This window comes from Diceros bicornis, chromosome 10 (genome assembly GCF_020826845.1).
Source record: "Diceros bicornis minor isolate mBicDic1 chromosome 10, mDicBic1.mat.cur, whole genome shotgun sequence".
Taxonomy (NCBI): Eukaryota; Metazoa; Chordata; class Mammalia; order Perissodactyla; family Rhinocerotidae; genus Diceros; species Diceros bicornis.
Genome location: NC_080749.1, coordinates 80836201 through 80855502, shown reverse-complemented (window position 1 = coordinate 80855502; position 19302 = coordinate 80836201). Strand labels below are relative to the sequence as shown.

At 39.6% G+C, this 19302-nt stretch overlaps 1 protein-coding gene across 10 annotated transcripts in view; it reads right to left on the bottom strand.

Annotated features, from left to right (window-relative positions):
* ABI2 (abl interactor 2) overlaps positions 1–8186 on the bottom strand; it is a 118978-nt gene extending 110792 nt beyond the window's left edge. For 2 of the 10 annotated variants that reach the window (XM_058549644.1, XM_058549646.1), the window contains exon 1: positions 7892–8183. In XM_058549644.1, coding sequence (XP_058405627.1) covers positions 7892–8008 — 117 coding nt within the window. In that variant the 5' untranslated portion in view covers positions 8009–8183. Of the gene's footprint in view, positions 1–2838; positions 2987–3801; positions 3891–7891 lie in introns of all 10 variants that reach the window. The other 8 variants (XM_058549651.1, XM_058549645.1, XM_058549649.1 and 5 more) reach the window with 7 other exon arrangements.
* Positions 8187–19302: the final 11116 nt, after the last annotated feature.

Below are 19302 nucleotides of genomic sequence, written 5' to 3'. Positions count from 1 at the left end.
ATGACAAGGGAAATCAAAGACGACCTAAACAAGCAGAGAAAAACACTAAGTCCATATATAGATTGGAGGACTCAATACTGTCAAAACGTCAAGTTGCCCCAAAATGATCAACAGATTCAGGGCAATTGTTTGCAGAAAACATACAGAAAAAGCAAAAGACCTAGAATAGCCAAAACAATTCTAACAAAGTAGAAGACTCACATTACTTGATTTCAAGACTTACTATAAAGCTACAGTGTGATACGAGCATACGTACATACAAAGATCAACAGACCAAAATAGTCCAAAATAGATCCACACACATATGGCCAATTGATTTTCAGCCAAGGTGCCAAGAGAGTTCAATGGAGAGTCTTTTCTACAAATGGTTCTTGAACAATTAGATAGCCATTTGCAAAAATACAAACCTTGACCCATATCTCATATCATGTACAAAAATTAATTCTAAATGGATCATAAACTTAACTGCAAAACTTAGAATGACAAAACGTCTAGAAGAAAAAACAGAAGAAAATCTTTGTGACTTTGGTTAGGCAAAGATTTCTTAGCTATAGTACCAAAAACATAAACCAAAAAAGAAAAAATTGATAGATTGGACTCCATCAAAATTAAAAACTTCTGCTCTATGAAAGACACTATTAAAATGAAAGGCCAAGCCACATACTAGGAGAAATATTTGCAAAATACACATCTAGTAAATATTTGTATCGAGAATATATAAAGAACTCTTGAAACTCAACAATAAAAAAAAAATTAAAACAGACAAGAGATTTGAACACACCTCACCAAAAATGATATACAGATGGTAAATAGCACATGAAAAAATGCTTAAGATCATTAGTTATAAGGAAAACACAAAATAAAACCAGTGAGATATCACTAACATCTACCAGAATAGCTAAAATTTAAAAACCTGACAAAATCAAGTGCTGACAAGGATAAAGAGTAGCTAGAACTTTGCTGGGGGGAATGCAAAATGGTACCATCATTTTGAAAAAGAATTCAGCACTTTCTATAAAGTTAAACCTACATTTACCATATAACCCAGTAATCACACTGTTAAATATTTACTGTCAAGGCAAAGAGAAGGCAAGATCTGACAGATTCACTCAAGCCCTTGTTAGATTCAAAAAGTCTACTATTTATATAGAGAGCAAAAGGAAGCATAGCAAGAGCTGAGGCCCTTGCGCAGAGCAAAACCAAAACAAAAGGGGCCAAATCATTGCACATGGATGACATACTCTGTTGCTGAAGAGCCAACGCCATGCTGCAGCTTAAGTTTTATAGCCTGCAGCTATATCCTAACCAGTGCAACAGAAGGCTTCATCCCAGAGAGAACCAGGAGGAGAAACTGTATCACAATAGTCTCCTTGGTAAATAGGAAAGTGAGGGAGAAAAGGTCTCGCAGCAGCTCCTCACAAGCCTCCCATAATCTCATATTCCAAGAGAATCACAAGCCAAGACTCAGATCACCTGCAGTTCAAACCTTGCCTATGCAGCCTATGTGGACACATGCAATGTCATCAGGATGCCATAGTGGAGCCAATTCCTTAAATTTATCCAACTGAGATGATATACGTCCTGGGCCAGCTCGGTGGCACAGTGGTTAAGTTCACACACTCCACTTACGTGGCCTGGGGTTCGCAGGTTCAGATCCCAAGTGTGAACCTACCCACTGTTCATTAAGCCCATCCTACTATGGCAGTGTCCCACATACAAAAAATAGAGGAGGACTGGCATGGATGTTAGCTTAGGGACAATCCTCCTCAAGCAAAAAGAGGAAGACTGGCAACAGATGTTAGCTCAGGGCCAATCTTCCTCACAAAAAAAAAAAAATGTCCCACCAACATCTGTTTGCAAATGTTTATAGCTGTATTCATCATTGGCTAAAACTAGAAAATTTTATATTGTGAGAGTTACATAACTGTATAAATTTGTCAAATTTCATAGACCTTTACACCTACAAAGGGTGAATGGTATTATATGTGTATTATATCTCAATAAGCCTGATTTTAAAAATCAAATGAGAAAAAAAAAAAAATCCATGTTGTAAATGATTCAAGGTAAAGCTGCTCTGTGGTCCAAAATTTCTACATTAAGCTCTATTACTTGTATAAGAAATAAAAAGTAAAATTCTGTTCCTTGCAAGGTAACGACTGCATAGCTGCATTCTAAGTAATGCTTAGAGAATATGAATGTCACTTACAATATCTAATAGAAAAAACTTTCAAGACAAATTTAGAGATAGTTACATTCAGACTATAAAATAATTAAGTGCACAGTCTCTAGCACATTCAAGTATGTACTTCCGGCACTCAGTGACTGTTTAATCAGTGTCTACTATATGTACAACATCCTGTGCCTTATGGAAGGATATAGAAAAAACTAACATATGACTCTACCCTCTAGCAGCTTTATATGTGGAACACAAAGTAAACGAAAAATTCAAAGTAGAAGGTACTGTTCCACATGCTACTCTATGAAGCCAATCTATTAGTAACTCCCATAAAAATTCAACCATAAGCTATTAAAAGTCTACAAAGAGTTGAATAAAATTTTCAGGATATTTCTGTAGATCTACCAAAAGATTAAGTTAAATTTTCAGGATGTTTCCATTCATCCACCAAAAGATTACATTTACACACACTGCCACAGCATACTATTAAAATTCCTTGCATTTTAGAAGGAAAGTGACACCAAAAGGATCTCATGCTCAAGAATATCTCCACTATATATTCTACACATAAGTGAATCAATGTGGTTATAAACTATTCTCTGGGAGAGGAAAGAAGACTCTGGATGAAGCAAATCTATCCCACATTCATACATTAATCCTACCAAGGTAAGATGACAGAGTGAAGGAAGAGTTCATGAACTGTTTGAGGAAAGGGCCATTTTGCACCAGGAAGCTCTTCAAGGCAGGGCAAAATGAAGTGCAGCTGGAGTCCTCGGATCAATGAAAGGAATTAAGAGGCCAACTAAGTACCTTGGAAAAGAAAGGAGAGCAACTGCACAGATGACAAAACTATAAAAAGTTATTTTAAAAATTAAATTAAAAATTCATTAAAACTAAATTAAAAATGTTTTAATTATAAAAAGAGTAAGGGGCTCAGAATATAATTTAGTCTGTGTTTGCAATCCTGTCAAAGGTCTTGAAAATGACTGGTTTGTCACTAAAAATCCAAACACAAATGTCTCTGCTGGGAAGTCAAGACCAGTTTCTTGGAGGATAATAAACCTTGATCAAATCCTGATGAGTTAAGTCACCTCAATCTAGGGAAATTCAGTCTCCCTAATTCAGTCTGATGTCCACCTATGTGGCTCACTCCTCTCTGTGGAGGTTAAAGACATAAGTCACAGGGAAGGACGTAAGTATCAGTCCTCAAACGTCTACTCTCAAATGACCCTCTCTTTCTCCCTCTTCATTCTAGGTACTCCACAGATTCCTCTATTTGTGAGAGCAAACAGAACTCAAACACATCAACACAAACCTCCTTTCTGTATCTTCCAAGACATCCATAAAAAACAAAGTCAAGCCTAGCACCACTAAAAGTTCCTTTTTAAAGTATAGAGGTAATACAGAACATGAACCCATTTTTATAAAAATATGATATTTAGTTGTGTATATCAAAAAGATTTAAAAGTATAAATGCCAGATGTATATTCAAAATGACTGAGCAATTTTAAGTCTCTTCCTTAATACCTATTTGTATTTTCCAATAATTTTTCAACAATGAGCATGTATTCTAATGGTTTTTATTAAATAAGAATTTTAAATCTTTATATCATTTTAGTAATTACTTTTTCATGAAACTAGTAACAAGCCACGATTCTATTATCTCCTTAGAAATCTTTCACGCAATTTTTAATGAATTCTGGGAGTATCCTTGCTAAATAAAGAGGAAAAAAAGGAAAGTTACTAATGACATCTCTCCTATTATTCAAAAGAGAAATATTTCAGACAAAATTTTAGAGTAATTTCTTAGTTTCTGTTCTTCTGAGCAAACCCACGATATTGTATGATTTTGCTCTTAATCCAAACAATGGACAATGGAATTTTACTACATATCTATGTGAATTATCACTATGTGAATTATCACAAAAAGCAACAACTTTCTTTAATCTAACAAAAGGAAAAATGTAAATATAAACAAGTTGTTTTTTCTGATTTTTACTTTAGAAAAGTAACAACTTTAAACTTAACTTCATCTACCAAAACATTAAAGCAACTGATTATTATAAAATTCTTTTATTTGTAAAAATGTAGATTCCAAGTTAATCAAAACATTTAAAAAAAATTTTTGGACACTTCCTAGATTAGGGATCAATGTTTATATCAATACATGAAGAAAAGAAGCTCAGGTCTTACATGTATCTCAACAAAAAGTCCTTAACAATTACTACGTCCTTTTTTTTTTTACAGGCAAGAAATAAAGAAAATCAATCGGGTAAATATCAGCAAATTGTAGTCAAAGCTTTTTATCATCACATTTTAGAAAAAATATATTTACTATCACTTTTTCTAGAGGTTGAAATAATAAAACAAAATCATCTTAATTTTTACTAAAGATGATTTTTAAATTTCTAATATTAACTGCATTAATAACCTGGAAAAGTGGGGCTGGCCCCGTGGCTTAGCGGTTAAGTGTGCGCGCTCCACTACTGGCGGCCCCGGTTCGGATCCCGGGCGTGTAGCGATGCACCGCTTGTCCCGCCATGCTGAGGCCTCGTCCCACATACAGCAACTAGAATGATGTGCAACTATGACATACAACCATCTGCTGGGGCTTTGGGGAAAAAAAGGAGGAGGACTGGCAATAGACGTTAGCTCAGAGCTGGTCTTCCTCAGCAAAAAGAGGAGGATTAGCATGGATGTTAGCTCAGGGTTGATCTTCCTCATAAAAAATAAATAAATAAAATAAAATAAACTTTAAAAATAATAATAATAATCACCTGGAAAACTACTACTTACAAGGCTGCTCTACCTGTAGATTTTGTGTTTTAATATAGGCAACATCTGATCACTCCTAATGCCAATAATGTATCTGAAGAATATTTTTATGAGAGAAACAATTTAAACACAGTACAATTGTTTTCAGAAGGACAGTGCAATCATTTTCCTTCCTTTGCTCAATTTTCACACTAAATATAACCCACATTTAGAATATTCTTATTTACCTTAATTTTTGGATATTCCTATGCATAAAACCAGCTATTTAAGAATACTGAGCAAAGGACCTTACCATTTGTTACACACGAATTCACAGATTTTTCTTTTTTCTGCTTTACAAGCAAAAATTACATTTCCACAAAGTAAAATGAGTGTTGGGTCAGCTAACTTGAGCTAGTGGTTAGGGCATGATGCTATAATAAGGCTAAACTGACCATCTGATCACTGATCCCACCAATTAACTTTCATCTATTGCAGGGTCACAGGCAGCATCAAAACCCCTGCTGGTCAGTTCTTTGGTCACAAGGAGGGGCAGTCAAATGTGCAGCTGGGTCAGCACAAATCCACTATCACCATGTTCTATTTAGCAACTTACCACAAACAAATCATGTAAGAGCTGTTATCTGGGAAGAAAACACCAATAATATACCCACTGGATCCTAAAACAGGTGATAATCTAAGAGGCGAAAGTGTAAAATCTATTTTAGATGCTATACTGAAGAAATATTTTTAATTTTATTTATTTTTTCCCCCAAAGCCCCAGTAGATAGTTGTATGTCATAGCTGCACATCCTTCCAGTTGCTGTATGTGGGACGCGGCCTCAACATGGCCGGAGAAGCGTTGCATCGGTGTGCGCCCGGGATCCGAACCCGGGCCGCCAGCAGCAGAGCGCGAGCACTTAACCGCTAACCCACGGGGCCGGCCCTGAAGAAATATTTTTAAATCCGAATCTATTTCTACTAATCAAATTTATACTTTTAATTTTAAAATGCCACCACACTAAATTTTGAGTCCCACTGCTATGACAGACAATGATGGCAGTAACGTTCTTCTCAACTGGAAGAAATGTATTAAATATATAAAAAGATGACAAACGCTGATCCTTTTAACCTCTCAGCATTATTAATCCATGTACTTTCACCTTTACGTACAATCATAATCTAAGAGAACTATACCTTCAAATTACAATAAAAATTCTCTTCCAAAGAGAGACAAATCTGTTTCTCTTTTGGTAATAACTGCAACCCAACCACTCTTCCACCCTGAGTCTGTCTTCTGACCTATACTTCTTTCCCATACTATGCTGCAGGAGGCAATGGAATGACCACTTCAGTCCTACAGATTTGCTTCTCCTAGAGACTGAATTCCCTGGGGACAGCACAGCTTCCGCCAGGCTTTCTTCACACCTGTAGTCCATTACAGAGTATAAACTGACACACTATATGGTATCCATGTGCTCACAGATCAGCCTCTCCTACTAACTACAATATGAAATTCTGTACACACTAGGTGTGTATCATCAACTTTTGACACAGCGCCAGGCCACAGAAGACTTTCAAATACCTTTAGTGGAAAATTGAGCAACTGAACCTTTGAATCTTTCCTATCCCACTCAATATCAGCAAAGCACCCCACAAATATGGACAATTACATTTTTTGCAATAATCTTTGACACACGACACATTCTTTCTTTTCCTACTGGCCATACTTTCAACAGCCTCTTTGGAGGGAAAAGCCCTGTATTATGTCTTGTTCATTCTCCAATACAAATATTCCCTACAAGAGAATACAGAGTTCAGTATATGTCTAATCTAGTAAAATTTCACACAATACCATCTTTGATTAACCACGTGGTCCTTACAAAATTTATAAATCTACGAGAAATTTTAACACCTTTTTTTTTAAGCTTACACTGAGACTTCAGAATGCTTCCCAACACAGCTGATGTTAACAAAGATGCCTGGAAGACGGATGTGGGAGCAGGAAAAAAGACAACAGTGAAGAAACAACTTAACGTACTTCCACTGCCACCTTTATCCCGAGAGAATTTAAATGGGAAGGGAAAAAAATGGAGGTAGAACCTATGATTCACAATAAGCGATAAAGAAAACAAAAGATGCTGAATTTGCAAACTGTGCGTTTTAACCTACCCTTTCAAATAATTTTTGAAGAATTTTTTTAAGCCACAATCTTTTGCTCCATCCAGGCGCAGCTGGATCTCGTCTCACCCAACATCTCCCGCCTCCACACACACACACACACACACACACACACACACACCTACCACTATAAGTCCCTGTGCCAAACCAACCATCAAGGGAAAAATTAAACCCTGAGCATCATTTCCTAATTCTCTCTGAAAAATAGTGACAATTCTTTATTCTTTTTCCCACAGGAAAATTACCTATTCTAACGGGATGGGGGGGGACCCAGCCCATTATCATGCAGCTTCTCATTCTCCACAGGGAAAAAAAATGGCAATAACTTCCACTAGGAGACAACTGCTCTTCTACCGCATCCCCGGTTAGATCCTAAAAACAAACACGCAAAAACCGGTCTCTTGCGGCTTTCACACGAACAGAAAACGGAGGCACGCTACTTTGCAGCAACACAGCCCCTCAAAAGCCCTCCGGAGCTCGGGGGAGGGCGCCGTCCGCCCCGCGCCGCCGCCGTCGGCCGGGCAGGGTTCTGTCACCCGGAACGCCGCCCTCTGCCTGCCCCGCCGCCGAGCGGGGGCGGGACACAGCACTCCGCACCGAGGACCGAGGACCGATGCCGGCGGCTAAACGGGCGCCGAGGCCAGGCCGCTCCGAGCGCCGGATCCGCGCCCCTCCACAGCCCCCGTCCGCGCCTGCCCCCGGCCCGGCCCGCGTCCCCGCGTCCCCGCGTCCCCGCGCCCGCTGCCCCCGCGCCCGCGCACCGGCCGGGCGGCGTCGCACCTGGATGTAGTTGTTCTCGCAGTAGTCGGCCACCCGCTCCAGGTTCGTGTAACTGTCGAAGAGGGCCCGGCGGCCCCCGGGGATCTCCTCCTCCAGCAGCATCTGCAGCTCCGCCATCTTCACATCCTCCTCCTCCTCAGGCGGACCGCAGAGGGAGCGGCGGCGGCGCCAGGGAAACCCAAGGCCGGGAGAGGAGGGGGGGGGCGGCGGCGGCGGCGGCAACGCGGGAGGAGCGAGGAGCAGCCCCCGCGCGCGGCAGGGGAGGGGGCGGCGGGGCCGGGGGCGGGGCGCGAGCCGGCCGACTCGAGGACGGTCACCGCGGCGACGGCCGGCCTGGCGCGCGCACGCGCGCTCCCTCCCTCCGCCCCCGAGCGCCCGAAAAAGATTCCCACCCGCGCCGCCCGCCCCCCCCACTTCCGGCGTCTCCTAGCGACGGCGGGAGCGGGCCGGGAGGCGCGCCGTTAACCCTTCGGGCCCCGCGGTTGCGTGGCTCGCGAGGCCCCCGGCGGCCTTTGTTAGTCCGGCGCAGCGCGCCGCCCCCGCCGCTGCCGCCGCCCCGCGGTCAGCGGCCTGACGGATAATCTCGGGCCGCAGAGCTGCCATGCGGCTTGAAGTGCCGCCTCGCTTTCCGTTTTTCGCTTCATCCTTGACCTCCTCCATCCTCTGTGGTGCAGATAATCCCAGGGCTCCTCCCGTGTGTGCCCACTGAAGCCTCTGTTCTGTTCCTGTCCGCCGTCCCTGGACCTCAGCCTTGCGTGCCTGCCCAGCCGCGGTTCCCGTCCTCGCCCGCAGCCTTCCCGTCACTCCCCTGCCGCCGTCGACTTCGCTGTCTGTTGTCCTCGTGCATTCAGTGTTTCAAGTTTCGGAAACGGTTTTGCCGGTACTAATTTCCTTCTTCACAGGGCTGTTACATGGATAAAATAAAAGTTTATGTGAAAGCACCTGGAAAAACCTTCAATGCTACAGAAATTCAAGGTAGATCATTTCGATCTTGCGGAGTTATTATTCTGTTCTTACTCTCCGGATACTGTATCTTTTCGTCCTAAATCTGACTACTCCACACAATGTAATCTTAAAAACTAAAATGCCTGACAACTGCTGAGATATTATCAAGTCCGTGACCTTTACTTGTACTGCGGAAAGGCAAGGTTGACTACATTTGTAGTTGAGAACAAGATCCATTATTTCAACTCTTGTTCTTGCTTTTGTGATTTCTTGGCCTTCCTACAGGGATTTTTTCACCTCTTTTTTTTTTTTTTTTTTTCCTCCAGATGATGAGGAAACGATATTATAGTTTCTCAAAAAAAATCATTTTAATTTTCTGGAGCAATCTCTGATGTTATTATATTGGCTCTATGATATACACATTAGCAAATTGAGTTTTCACTGTGACACTCAAATTAAAGGATATTGAAGATGTTGGTCCAGTCCAACTAGTTTTATTCTTAACCACTTTAAATATCTTCTGTATTAGTGGTTCTCAGATTTAAGTGTGAGAAGCTTGTTAAAAATGAAAGCCGCGGGATCCCACTCTAGAGATTGATGAGAGAGTAGTGATGGAATGGGGTAGTTACTTAAGCGGCACATAAACCTGCTTCAGGGAATAAGACACGGATGAAAATCAAATGAATAAAACATACTAGACCAAGCAAACTTTTCTCTCAGATTAAATTTCAATGGATCAAAAGGCTACTGTTGAACTGTAAGCAACCCACCAGGTGTGTTAAATGGTAGACAGACTCTTCCCCCATTACACTTATCCCACCTAGCATTCTTTCAAATACTGCTTAGCATTAACCCAATAAACAAATCTCTCTGAGGGATCATTCCTCATTTTAGGAATCACTGCTTGAAGATTCTAGTACTTTCTCAAATTAATTTGTGACAACCTCTTTGGATCTTAGTTTCCTTATCTGAAAAATCAAAGGGTTAAGCTCAGGTCCGTTGTTCTGCAACTTCAGTGTGGACTGGAATCACCTGTAGGGCTTGTTAAAACGGGATTGCTAGACCCCCACCCCGAGAGTTTCTGATTCAGTTGGTCTGGCCCAATTTATATTTCTAATTTATATTTCTAACAAGTTCCGCGGTGATGCGGCTGAAACGGCCCTTCTGGCTTTGATGGTCTGTGATTCCAAGTTCTGGCAGCTGGGAATCTCCACCAAGAGAGCTTTTAACACTAAGCAGAATCTAAGGCTCCAAGGACATAGATATACACTTGTGCTGCCACCAACATAATTTAAGCAAAAAGGAAACAACTACAAGATCTATAAAAGTACCTATATCGTGTGTATATGTATTATCCGAGGGGTGGGATTGTAGGGGGGTTTTTTGTTCATCTTAATTTTTCTAAAATTAACATGGATTATTTTTCTGAGTCCAGTGAGACTATCTCCCAAAATCACAGAGAATACTTTTATTAATGCAGCCCAAGATAACATTTTTTTTAGCAATTTTATCATCAGCTTGATTCAAAGTAAGCATTAAAAACTCTTAGATTTTTTACATATTAACCCAGTCATGCCAAGTACAGTTGATTTTTTTTTTAAATCTAATTGCAGTTGTTTATATTTATTTCCAATATGTTATACCTTGGCTTTGTCTCAAATTTGAATCCTTGAAAATAAATAATCTTGCTTCACATCATCTACAGATGTGATAAGCAAGACTGTGGGGTTCACCATAGCCTTTAATAAGAATGCTGAACAAATCAAGGCCAAGAAGACAGCCTGATGGCTTGCACTAAACGCCTCAGTCATTCAGAGCCACTATCAATATACCTTAAATTTGGCCACCTGTGAATGTACCTTAAAGAACTCACCCTTATCCAATATTCCATCATCATAGTGACACGACTCGTGAGAAAGTGTCAAATTCTTCTGCTGAAATAAAGATGCACTATGTCTGTGGAATTCCCCTGATGTATATCATCCTAGTAACTCGATCCTTAAATGAGGAAATTAAGGTAAGGAACATAATACAATGCCTGATAGTATGGGCTCAAAAGAAATAAACGTTGCTCAACTGAACTGTTTACATAGCTCTTCTTACAACATCTAGAAGACATACCCATTCACTCCAGACATTCTCCTCAGATTTTTCCTGCACACCATTGACATGCTAATTGACTATAATCATTGTTTTCATCACTAACTCTTTGTCCCAAAATTTTCAGTCTCTCTTTTAAATGACATCAACCTACCAGCTTTAGTATCAACCTTATTAACAGTGTCAATTAGTATTTAATATTACTGTATTTTCTCATTCATTTTTAAATTTATTAGAGAACAAATAGCATCTATGGCACCTAAATAATGATTCCAGCTGTTTCATATCCATACAAATTTATTCTTTTTCCTGGTTTTACATTAAATGCTTGGAAACTATTAAATAAGAATGTCTTTCTTCTTAATGAAGATATTTTGGACTGTTTTCGTTTTTCACCTTGAGAATTTTAAAACTAGTTTTCTGGCTGCTATTGCTTTATCAGGCAATACCAAATTGGGTATATATGTATATATATTGTATATTACAATATATATTTCTTTTTTTTTTTTTTTTTGGTGAGGAAGATCAGCCCTGAGCTAACATCTATGCCAACCCTCCTCTTTTTGCTGAGGAAGACCGGCCCTGAGCTAACATCTATTGCCAATCCTCCTCCTTTTTTTTTTTCCCTGTTTCTCCCCAAAGCCCCAGCACACAGTTTTATGTCATAGTTGCACATCCTGTAGTTTCTGTATGTGGGACGCGGCCTCAGCGTGGCCGGAGAAGCAGTGCGTCGGTGCGCACCCAGGGTTCCGAACCCTGGGCCGCCAGTAGTGGAGCGCATGCACTTAACCATTAAGCCACGGGGCTGGCCCAACAATATATATTTCAATGAATGAATATAGATGAATACATATATTTCAATGAATTTTAAAAGAATTCCTTTTTGTGCAATTAAATTTCTGTTAGAGATTTTACAGGAGAAATGCAAGCAGAGTTTTTATTCAAACAATGACATGGTTAACTGAGTTCTCCTTCTCGCCCCAAACAAGAAAAATAATTATCAGTGATTAATATTTTCACAGCCAGCCCTGGTGGTCTAGTGGTTAAGATTCAGAGCTTGCTGAGGCCCGGGTTCGTTTCCAGGTGGGGAAACCATATCACCCATCTGTCGGTTGTCAGGCCGTGGCAGCTGCATGTTGCTGTGATGCTGAAAGCTACACCATTGGTATTTCAGATCCCAGCAGGGTCACCCAGAGTGGAGAGGTTTCAGTGGAGCTTCCAGACTAAGACAGACTAGGATGAAGGACCTGGCCACCTACTTCTGAAAAAATTGGCCATGAAAACCCTGTGAATAGCAGTAGAGCACTGGCTAGTACAGCGCTGGAAGGTGAGAGGATGGCGCAGAAAGACTGGGCAGGGCTCTGCACTGCTGTCCACGGGGTCACTAGGAGTCCGAATCCACTTGACAGCACTAAGAACAAAACATTTTCATAGTATTTATGTACATTTCTGGGTTTTAATCAGATTTAAGACTATCAGGAAATTTTCATACCAAGTGCATATAATTTGAATGTATTTTTGAAACGAATTTTCTGTATGTGATCAAAAGATAAATGGCTGGAATCTAAGCTTTACATTTTTAGGCAAGTGTTATCATCTGAAATGTTGGTTTCAGTTTTAGTGATATAAACTTGGGTCTCAATTTTAGGGATATGGATATAATGGTTAAAAATGTACCAAACTATTTGGGGAAAAAAAGGCTTACTGTACAGTAGAGCATTCTGTGCTTTACAGCTGTATGAACGTACATTTTAAGAAATAAGTTAAAAATTCCTGGAAAGAATACACATCCATCAAAATTAGTTTGTAAAAAAAAAACAAAACCCTCATTTTCAGAAAGTCAATAGCTATATAGCCCACAATTCTCATACATTTTTTTCTTTTTTATTGAAAGTCATATTTTTTTCTCTCTTCATTATGGAAATTACAAACATACCATATGGAGAATGGTATGATGAATACACAAATACCTATTAATTAGATGTAACAACAGCTTCTATTTTACCTTATCTTATTTTTATGCTAAAGAATTTTAAAGAAAATTACAGTAATCATGACATTTAACCCATGATACATTACTATATATCTCTAAAAAATAAGAACATTTTGCTACATAACCACAATATTGTTAGCACATTCAAGAAAATCAACAAGAATCCCTTCATACTATCCAATACCCAATAAAAAACATTTTTCAAGAAGAAATTACACTTATAAAGAGAGGAATACCATATACTCAAGATACAACCTGGAGGGATTATATTTAAATACTTAGTAATCTATAATAGTTTCCTGTGGGAGACAAAAAAAATAGCTCCCTTCCTTGTGAAAGATAAAAGATTTTTTCCATTAAACCATGAGAGTGGACAATATAAACCTGAAATTATTCATGATAATGTATCTCTGTGTATAGGTATAACAATGGGGTAGACAATTTATCTTGAAAGGCATGTGTTTGAAGAATAAAAATTCTTCAATTCTTTAGTTGCTCCTAAAATTGGCTTTACATATCTCCCCCCAACAAAACAGTGAATTTCGGAGCTAAAGCATAAACATAAGTTTCCTCACAGCAGACAGATCACCAGTTCACAAAAACTGGATTTCTAAAATTAGCTACTTTTGTTCATACCTTTGTTTTAAATTATGTTAAAGATTTTACAAAACTTCAAAACTCAAAATGTATTAACTGGGTTTTTATTACTGAAAACCACACTGACCTTCACTTAATAACATGAATTGCTAAGAGTTTGAAATGTACCAGTTTTCTGATTATGCATTAATGCCAGTAGAACCTGTATGCTGAGTATTAACCGACCTACAGTGTGATTTCCCAAGATGCCAACTTTTTAAATAACAATCTGTTTCTCGTCAGTTTCAGTAATACAGAAAAGAGGTTACACTTGGACAAGATTGCTAACTAAACACTATGTCGCATGGTAATGAGTCTCACTTGGGTGAGTACAAGGTTGATAAGAATAAGGGTATTCTTGACCGCTGATTGATATGCTCCTGAAATGGAATGTAGAAGAGGTTAACAGCACAAAAACGATTCATGATTTTCTATGTCAAAGTAATTTTACGTAGCCTCTTGGAAAGGAAGGAGCCAAACAGAATAATTTTGATATCTTAAAATGGCAGGGAACAGTGAATGTAACTACACTTAAAATACATCAGTAGGACTTCTTCCTTCCTCCTCCACAGGAATTAACAATATATTTTCCACATATTTCTGTTAGCTACTTCTATTATCTAAACGTCTATCCATATGAATAAGTAAATGACTCATATCACTGAAATATTTCATAGGATTTTATGATGATATTTCTATTATACTTTCCAGCAGAAAAATCTATTTTACCTTCCAGCAGAAAAATATTTAGCAATTCTGATTAAAATACAGAAAAATAAGAGTTCCATTAGTGAAATGGGGTTTAAGAAAAGAGATTTTTAGTGTACTAGAACACTTTTGCAAATTTAATAAATATGTGTTCTTATGAAATTGCTTTTTTTCCCGAAGTTTGGCATCTATTAATTGCCTATTTTGTAAATAATTTTAAGACATCCTAGAGAGGTTTAAACCACTTGATGATAAATCATAAATATGACATTTATGGGTATTTGGAAAAACACCTGCATACAACCAGGCAGAATAGCCCTCACAAACCACTGAGTCACAGCACGGTGCCACACAAGGCCCGGTGTGCTGGCACGGTGCCACACAAGGCCAGGTGTGCTGGCTCTACAGCCATGACCAGTGCCGTCCCACAGAATCCTGCTGCTCAGGAGGGCCCTCTGCTTGGAGTTTAATGCTGTGAGGGCACTAGAGTGAAACTCTTAAAAATTTTATCTTTGAATTTGTGTTTTGTAAGTCCAGTGGGACCACGGAGCATGCACAGGGGGCTTAAAGCCCACCTCTTTCCTTCCCCGGACAGGTTCTCAGTGACCAGCTCCCTGTTCCGAGGGGCTGTGGGCCCCACCTGGCCTCCCTCTCCCCACCCCTGCCCATGACCACTGCTGCCTTCTGTGCAGGGCAATAGGATTGTATCAGCAGGGGAGTCGGTGGAGGAGGCCCATTCTGCCATGGTCACCCTTCAGTGGAAGCCTGGGTGCAGGCGTGGGGAGGGCCAGGTCCCACAAGCGGTTGCTCTGCAGCATCTTGAGGCCCGTCAAGGAAGCCGGTCATCCCTGCCTTGGGCTGGCCACGCCACAGCATGTTCACCAGGGGACTGGGCGGGGCCCTCTTGACTACTCCTGATCCAGGTAATTCCCCAGCATGGGAATTTCAATTCCCTGGGAGTCACCCATCCACCATAGGTTAAAAGAGCAGGCCCACGGGTTGGGAGACAGACTTTGTTCCCAGACAAGGCCCCACATTTTCATTTTGCACTGGGTCCCACAAATTATGTAGTCAGCCCTGACTGTGCCTCTTACAATAAAAATAAACCCGAAAACCTTTATAAACTTCATAGCATGGACTGTGGAACATCTCTTTTCAAGGGTTTTGTTTGTTTGTTTTTAGGAGACTATTATCCTATTTCTCTCAGTTACCAATAATAGTATACTAATTTAGCCAGTTCTTTTTGCTTAGAAGGCCTTTTCTTTGTTTTAAATTCTTCCTTTAGAGAATAAGATGAAACCAAAAGAAAAAAAAAATCATTCTGAACAAGCAAAAAAAAAAAAAATTGTATGAGCCTGGGCAAATTCTCATATAAAATAACCTCTCTCAGCTTTAATTTCCCCCTTATATGAGGGGAGTGGATTAGAAAATATCCACGGATTCTTTTAAATGTAACATAGTTTTACAAAGTCTATTAAGACTAAAGTAAATCAAAGCTAATATATTAATAGATCATACTTCTGACCTCAACTTAGTTAATTAACTGTCCTCAGGGGTTCTTAAATTATTACAAAATGTTAATTTTTTAAACTGCACCACAGAGGACCTAAAATATAAAACAAAAACATAGCTCTTCAGCAAGCATCTCAAAATTTCAGGCATCCATGTTAAGAGTTCTTAAGTTAAGGGGCCAGCCCAGTGGCATAGTGGTTAAGTTCGGCATGCTGTGCTTCGGTGGCCTGGGTTTGCAGGCTTGGATCCCAGGCGCGGACCTACACCACTCATCAAGCCATGCTGTGGTGGCAACCCACATACAGAATAAAGGAAGATTCGCACATACATTAGCTTAGGGCCAATCTTCCTCACCAAAAAAAAAAAAAAAAAGTTCTTAAGTAAAAGTCAGTTACTGTTACTAAAAGGTACCAGTGACTACGTCCATATTCCATTGCTTAATAAATTCTTATTTCCAGAATTGAGGATGAGAATTCCCTCCTCCTAAACTTTGGGTCTCCAATATCCCAGTACTCTCCTCCTGGCTCCTGACACGCAAAACAGAGTTTAATAGACAAGGGTATCTGAAGTGAGGTAAAAGGAAGTGAAGAGGTCTGATAATGGTATCTCTCTAGCATTGCTGGATTGGAGATCAGGCCAGAAGGCAGCTCTGGAGTGCCTCTGTGTACATTGTAGAGAAGTCTCTTGTGATTCTGAGTCACCCTATGATATTAACAATGGATTGGATTTAAAGATTTTATTTATTTATTTTTTTCCCCCCAAAGCCCCAGTAGATAGTTGTATGTCATAGCTGCACATCCTTCTAGTTGCTGTATGTGGGACGCAGCCTCAGCATGGCCGGAGAAGCGGTGCGTCAGTGCGCGCCCAGGATCCAAACCCGGGCCGCCAGCAGCGGAGCGCGCACACTTAACCACTAAGCCATGGGGCCTAGATTGGATTTAGATGATCCCAGGGAGGATGGATCAGTTTGGGGGCTCACCAAGAGATTTGGTCCAGAATTTCCCAAACTTCCGAGGGCTCTCTTATAAATACTCTAAATAAGAAAAATCAGAAACTCAAAACAAACTCACGGTTGTACTTCAATCGAAAATTTCATCTTGGATTTGAAACCAGATCACTCTCTGATCATGGAGAGAACAAGATGTCATTTATCTCGGTGGGATCACCATGCTACAGAACTGCCCTATTGCTTGATTTGCATTTTCCAAAATTATATAATTCCCACAGGGCACCACCCGGATAGAAAGATACCACAGTGCCCAATTATTGTGATTAAATCCCGTACTGGGAAAGATGAAAACCTCAAAGAAACAGACATAAATTTTATATACACATTAAGAAAGGTTGTCATGGCAACTTTGCTTGAAGATATGTATTTTTAAATCTAAGTAAATTTAACATTCAAAACACATTTGCATCTCCCTCAAAGACATTCTGTATCAAGAATTTTTTTTTGTAATTTTCCAGTTCCTTCTGAATCTACATCTCCTTGAAAGCTTAATGAAATCCTATGACTATAATAGCAGCATAGACTTAAGCACATCTTTTCAGGATACAAGAAAACTCCACAGTGAAAGCCCAATAACATTAGTCTTCTACTCCCAGGAGTCCGAGGCTTCTCCCTCTAAATTTTTAAATTGTACCAGGCTATGCCATATAATCTCTACAAGGTCCTTTTAAGCTCTAAAAATCAATTATCAATTAGCTGATGACCTTGCAATATAAGAAACAAATCATGAAAGTTGAACACACCTAGTGGTATAATTAAACCATAATTCATACAAATGACTGTAATAAATATTGCTCTTTAACCTAGTCCCACCAATTCTTAGCTTTGTTTCTTCTCACTCTGCAAGTTCTCCAATATTCCTACTCAGCATCAATGTTAACAGTTTTCCTTGATAAGACACCTAGTTTAATTCTCTTGCTCACACACTAAAAATAACAAAAATAATAGTTTGACTCCCAACAGTTCCTTGTGCTTCTTCCCCACTACAGCCTATAGCTGAAGCCTTCTGTGTTCTTTGTCATGTAGTCATCTACAAGATCCTTCCTATGTCCCTTTCAGCCACTAACCTAAAGAGTCCTTGGGCTGCTTCCAAATCCAGGACCTTGAGAGCTCTGCGTACTGGAAGGTTAAGCTTTGGGACATGAGACTTTGGGGTTCTCCCTCCTGGGGTGAAGCACAGAAAGGACACAACACAGTAATGATGTCATGTCTGTTTGGTTCACTGCTAGATCCCCAGTGCCTAGTGTAAGATCTGGCATGCATTAAGTGATCAATAAAAAACTGTTGCCTGACTAAATGGGTCCCGTTTCTTTGGATAGGAATGGAAGTCAGGACAGGGGTATAGGAAAGAGTCAGTAGAGCAAGAGGGCTGTGCTCTGACAGAGAAAGAGAGGTAAGGGAGCAAGAGAATATGGAATTCAGGTCGTTTGGTTGTAAGGCTATGGTCATTCCTAGTCTGGAGAATCTCTGGACCATGCATAGTTTGAGGAACTAGCTAAGATGTTCCCTGAGACTCCTATTTGTCTCTAGAACATGTTGGACAAAAAGTTTCTGTTCTATAGAACACTGCTTTCAGGAAACACTGGTTTTACAGGATAATAGGTCTAACTAGAAAAAGGGGTACCTTCATCAAATATATCTGGAACATTCAGTGTTAAACCAAGTTAAAATAGGTTTCCACACAGAACTTCTCAGCACTTCCAATATATTAACATGTATTATAAGTATCTGAGAAAGAATATAGTATGGAGAATCTGAGAATGAATACGATCAAGGAAACTTTTCCTCAGATTATCTCACAGGAGAGTGTTCCACGAGACACACTTGGGAAATAATGCTCTCACTAACCTAATAGGAAACTCTGATCCTTAAATACTTAAGGTTTAATGATGATCTAGTGATAAGATATAGAAGGAACAAAGGACTACGTGCTTATCAACTATTTTGGTTGATATTTTGTGTAACTGCAGACTATTATAAATCTATGTTCACATCTAATAAAGGCATCTCTGAAACATGTCCACACATCTTAAATACTTCTTGTAATGGGGTACTTAGCATATCCTGAAGTACTATTACCATTAGAAGTAGTTTGGCAATCTGGAAATCTTTTTCAACTATTAATTGACTTCAATAGTTTAATTTATTCTACATGCACAGAAAATCTCAACAAAGATTTCATTCATTTATTCAAAAATATTTATTGATTGCCTTTTTGGAGACAGGCACTTGACAACTTTATGTTCGATACAGTTACAATAGTGAGGTACCAGTTTCATTCTCAACCATTGTGTTAATTAAAACAAGAATTTGCAAGTATTTTAGATGTAAATAAATGTACTGTTTCTTTGTTTAAATTACCAAACAGGATATTTGTGACTCATTTGCTTGTGGCATTTTATCCATGCTGTAACAGGATCATTCCCAATCTGCAGAAAGACACCCACCAAACTGTAAACCAATGAAAAGGGGCGTGAACTGGAAGAAGGAAGTTCATTTCCTGCCTTT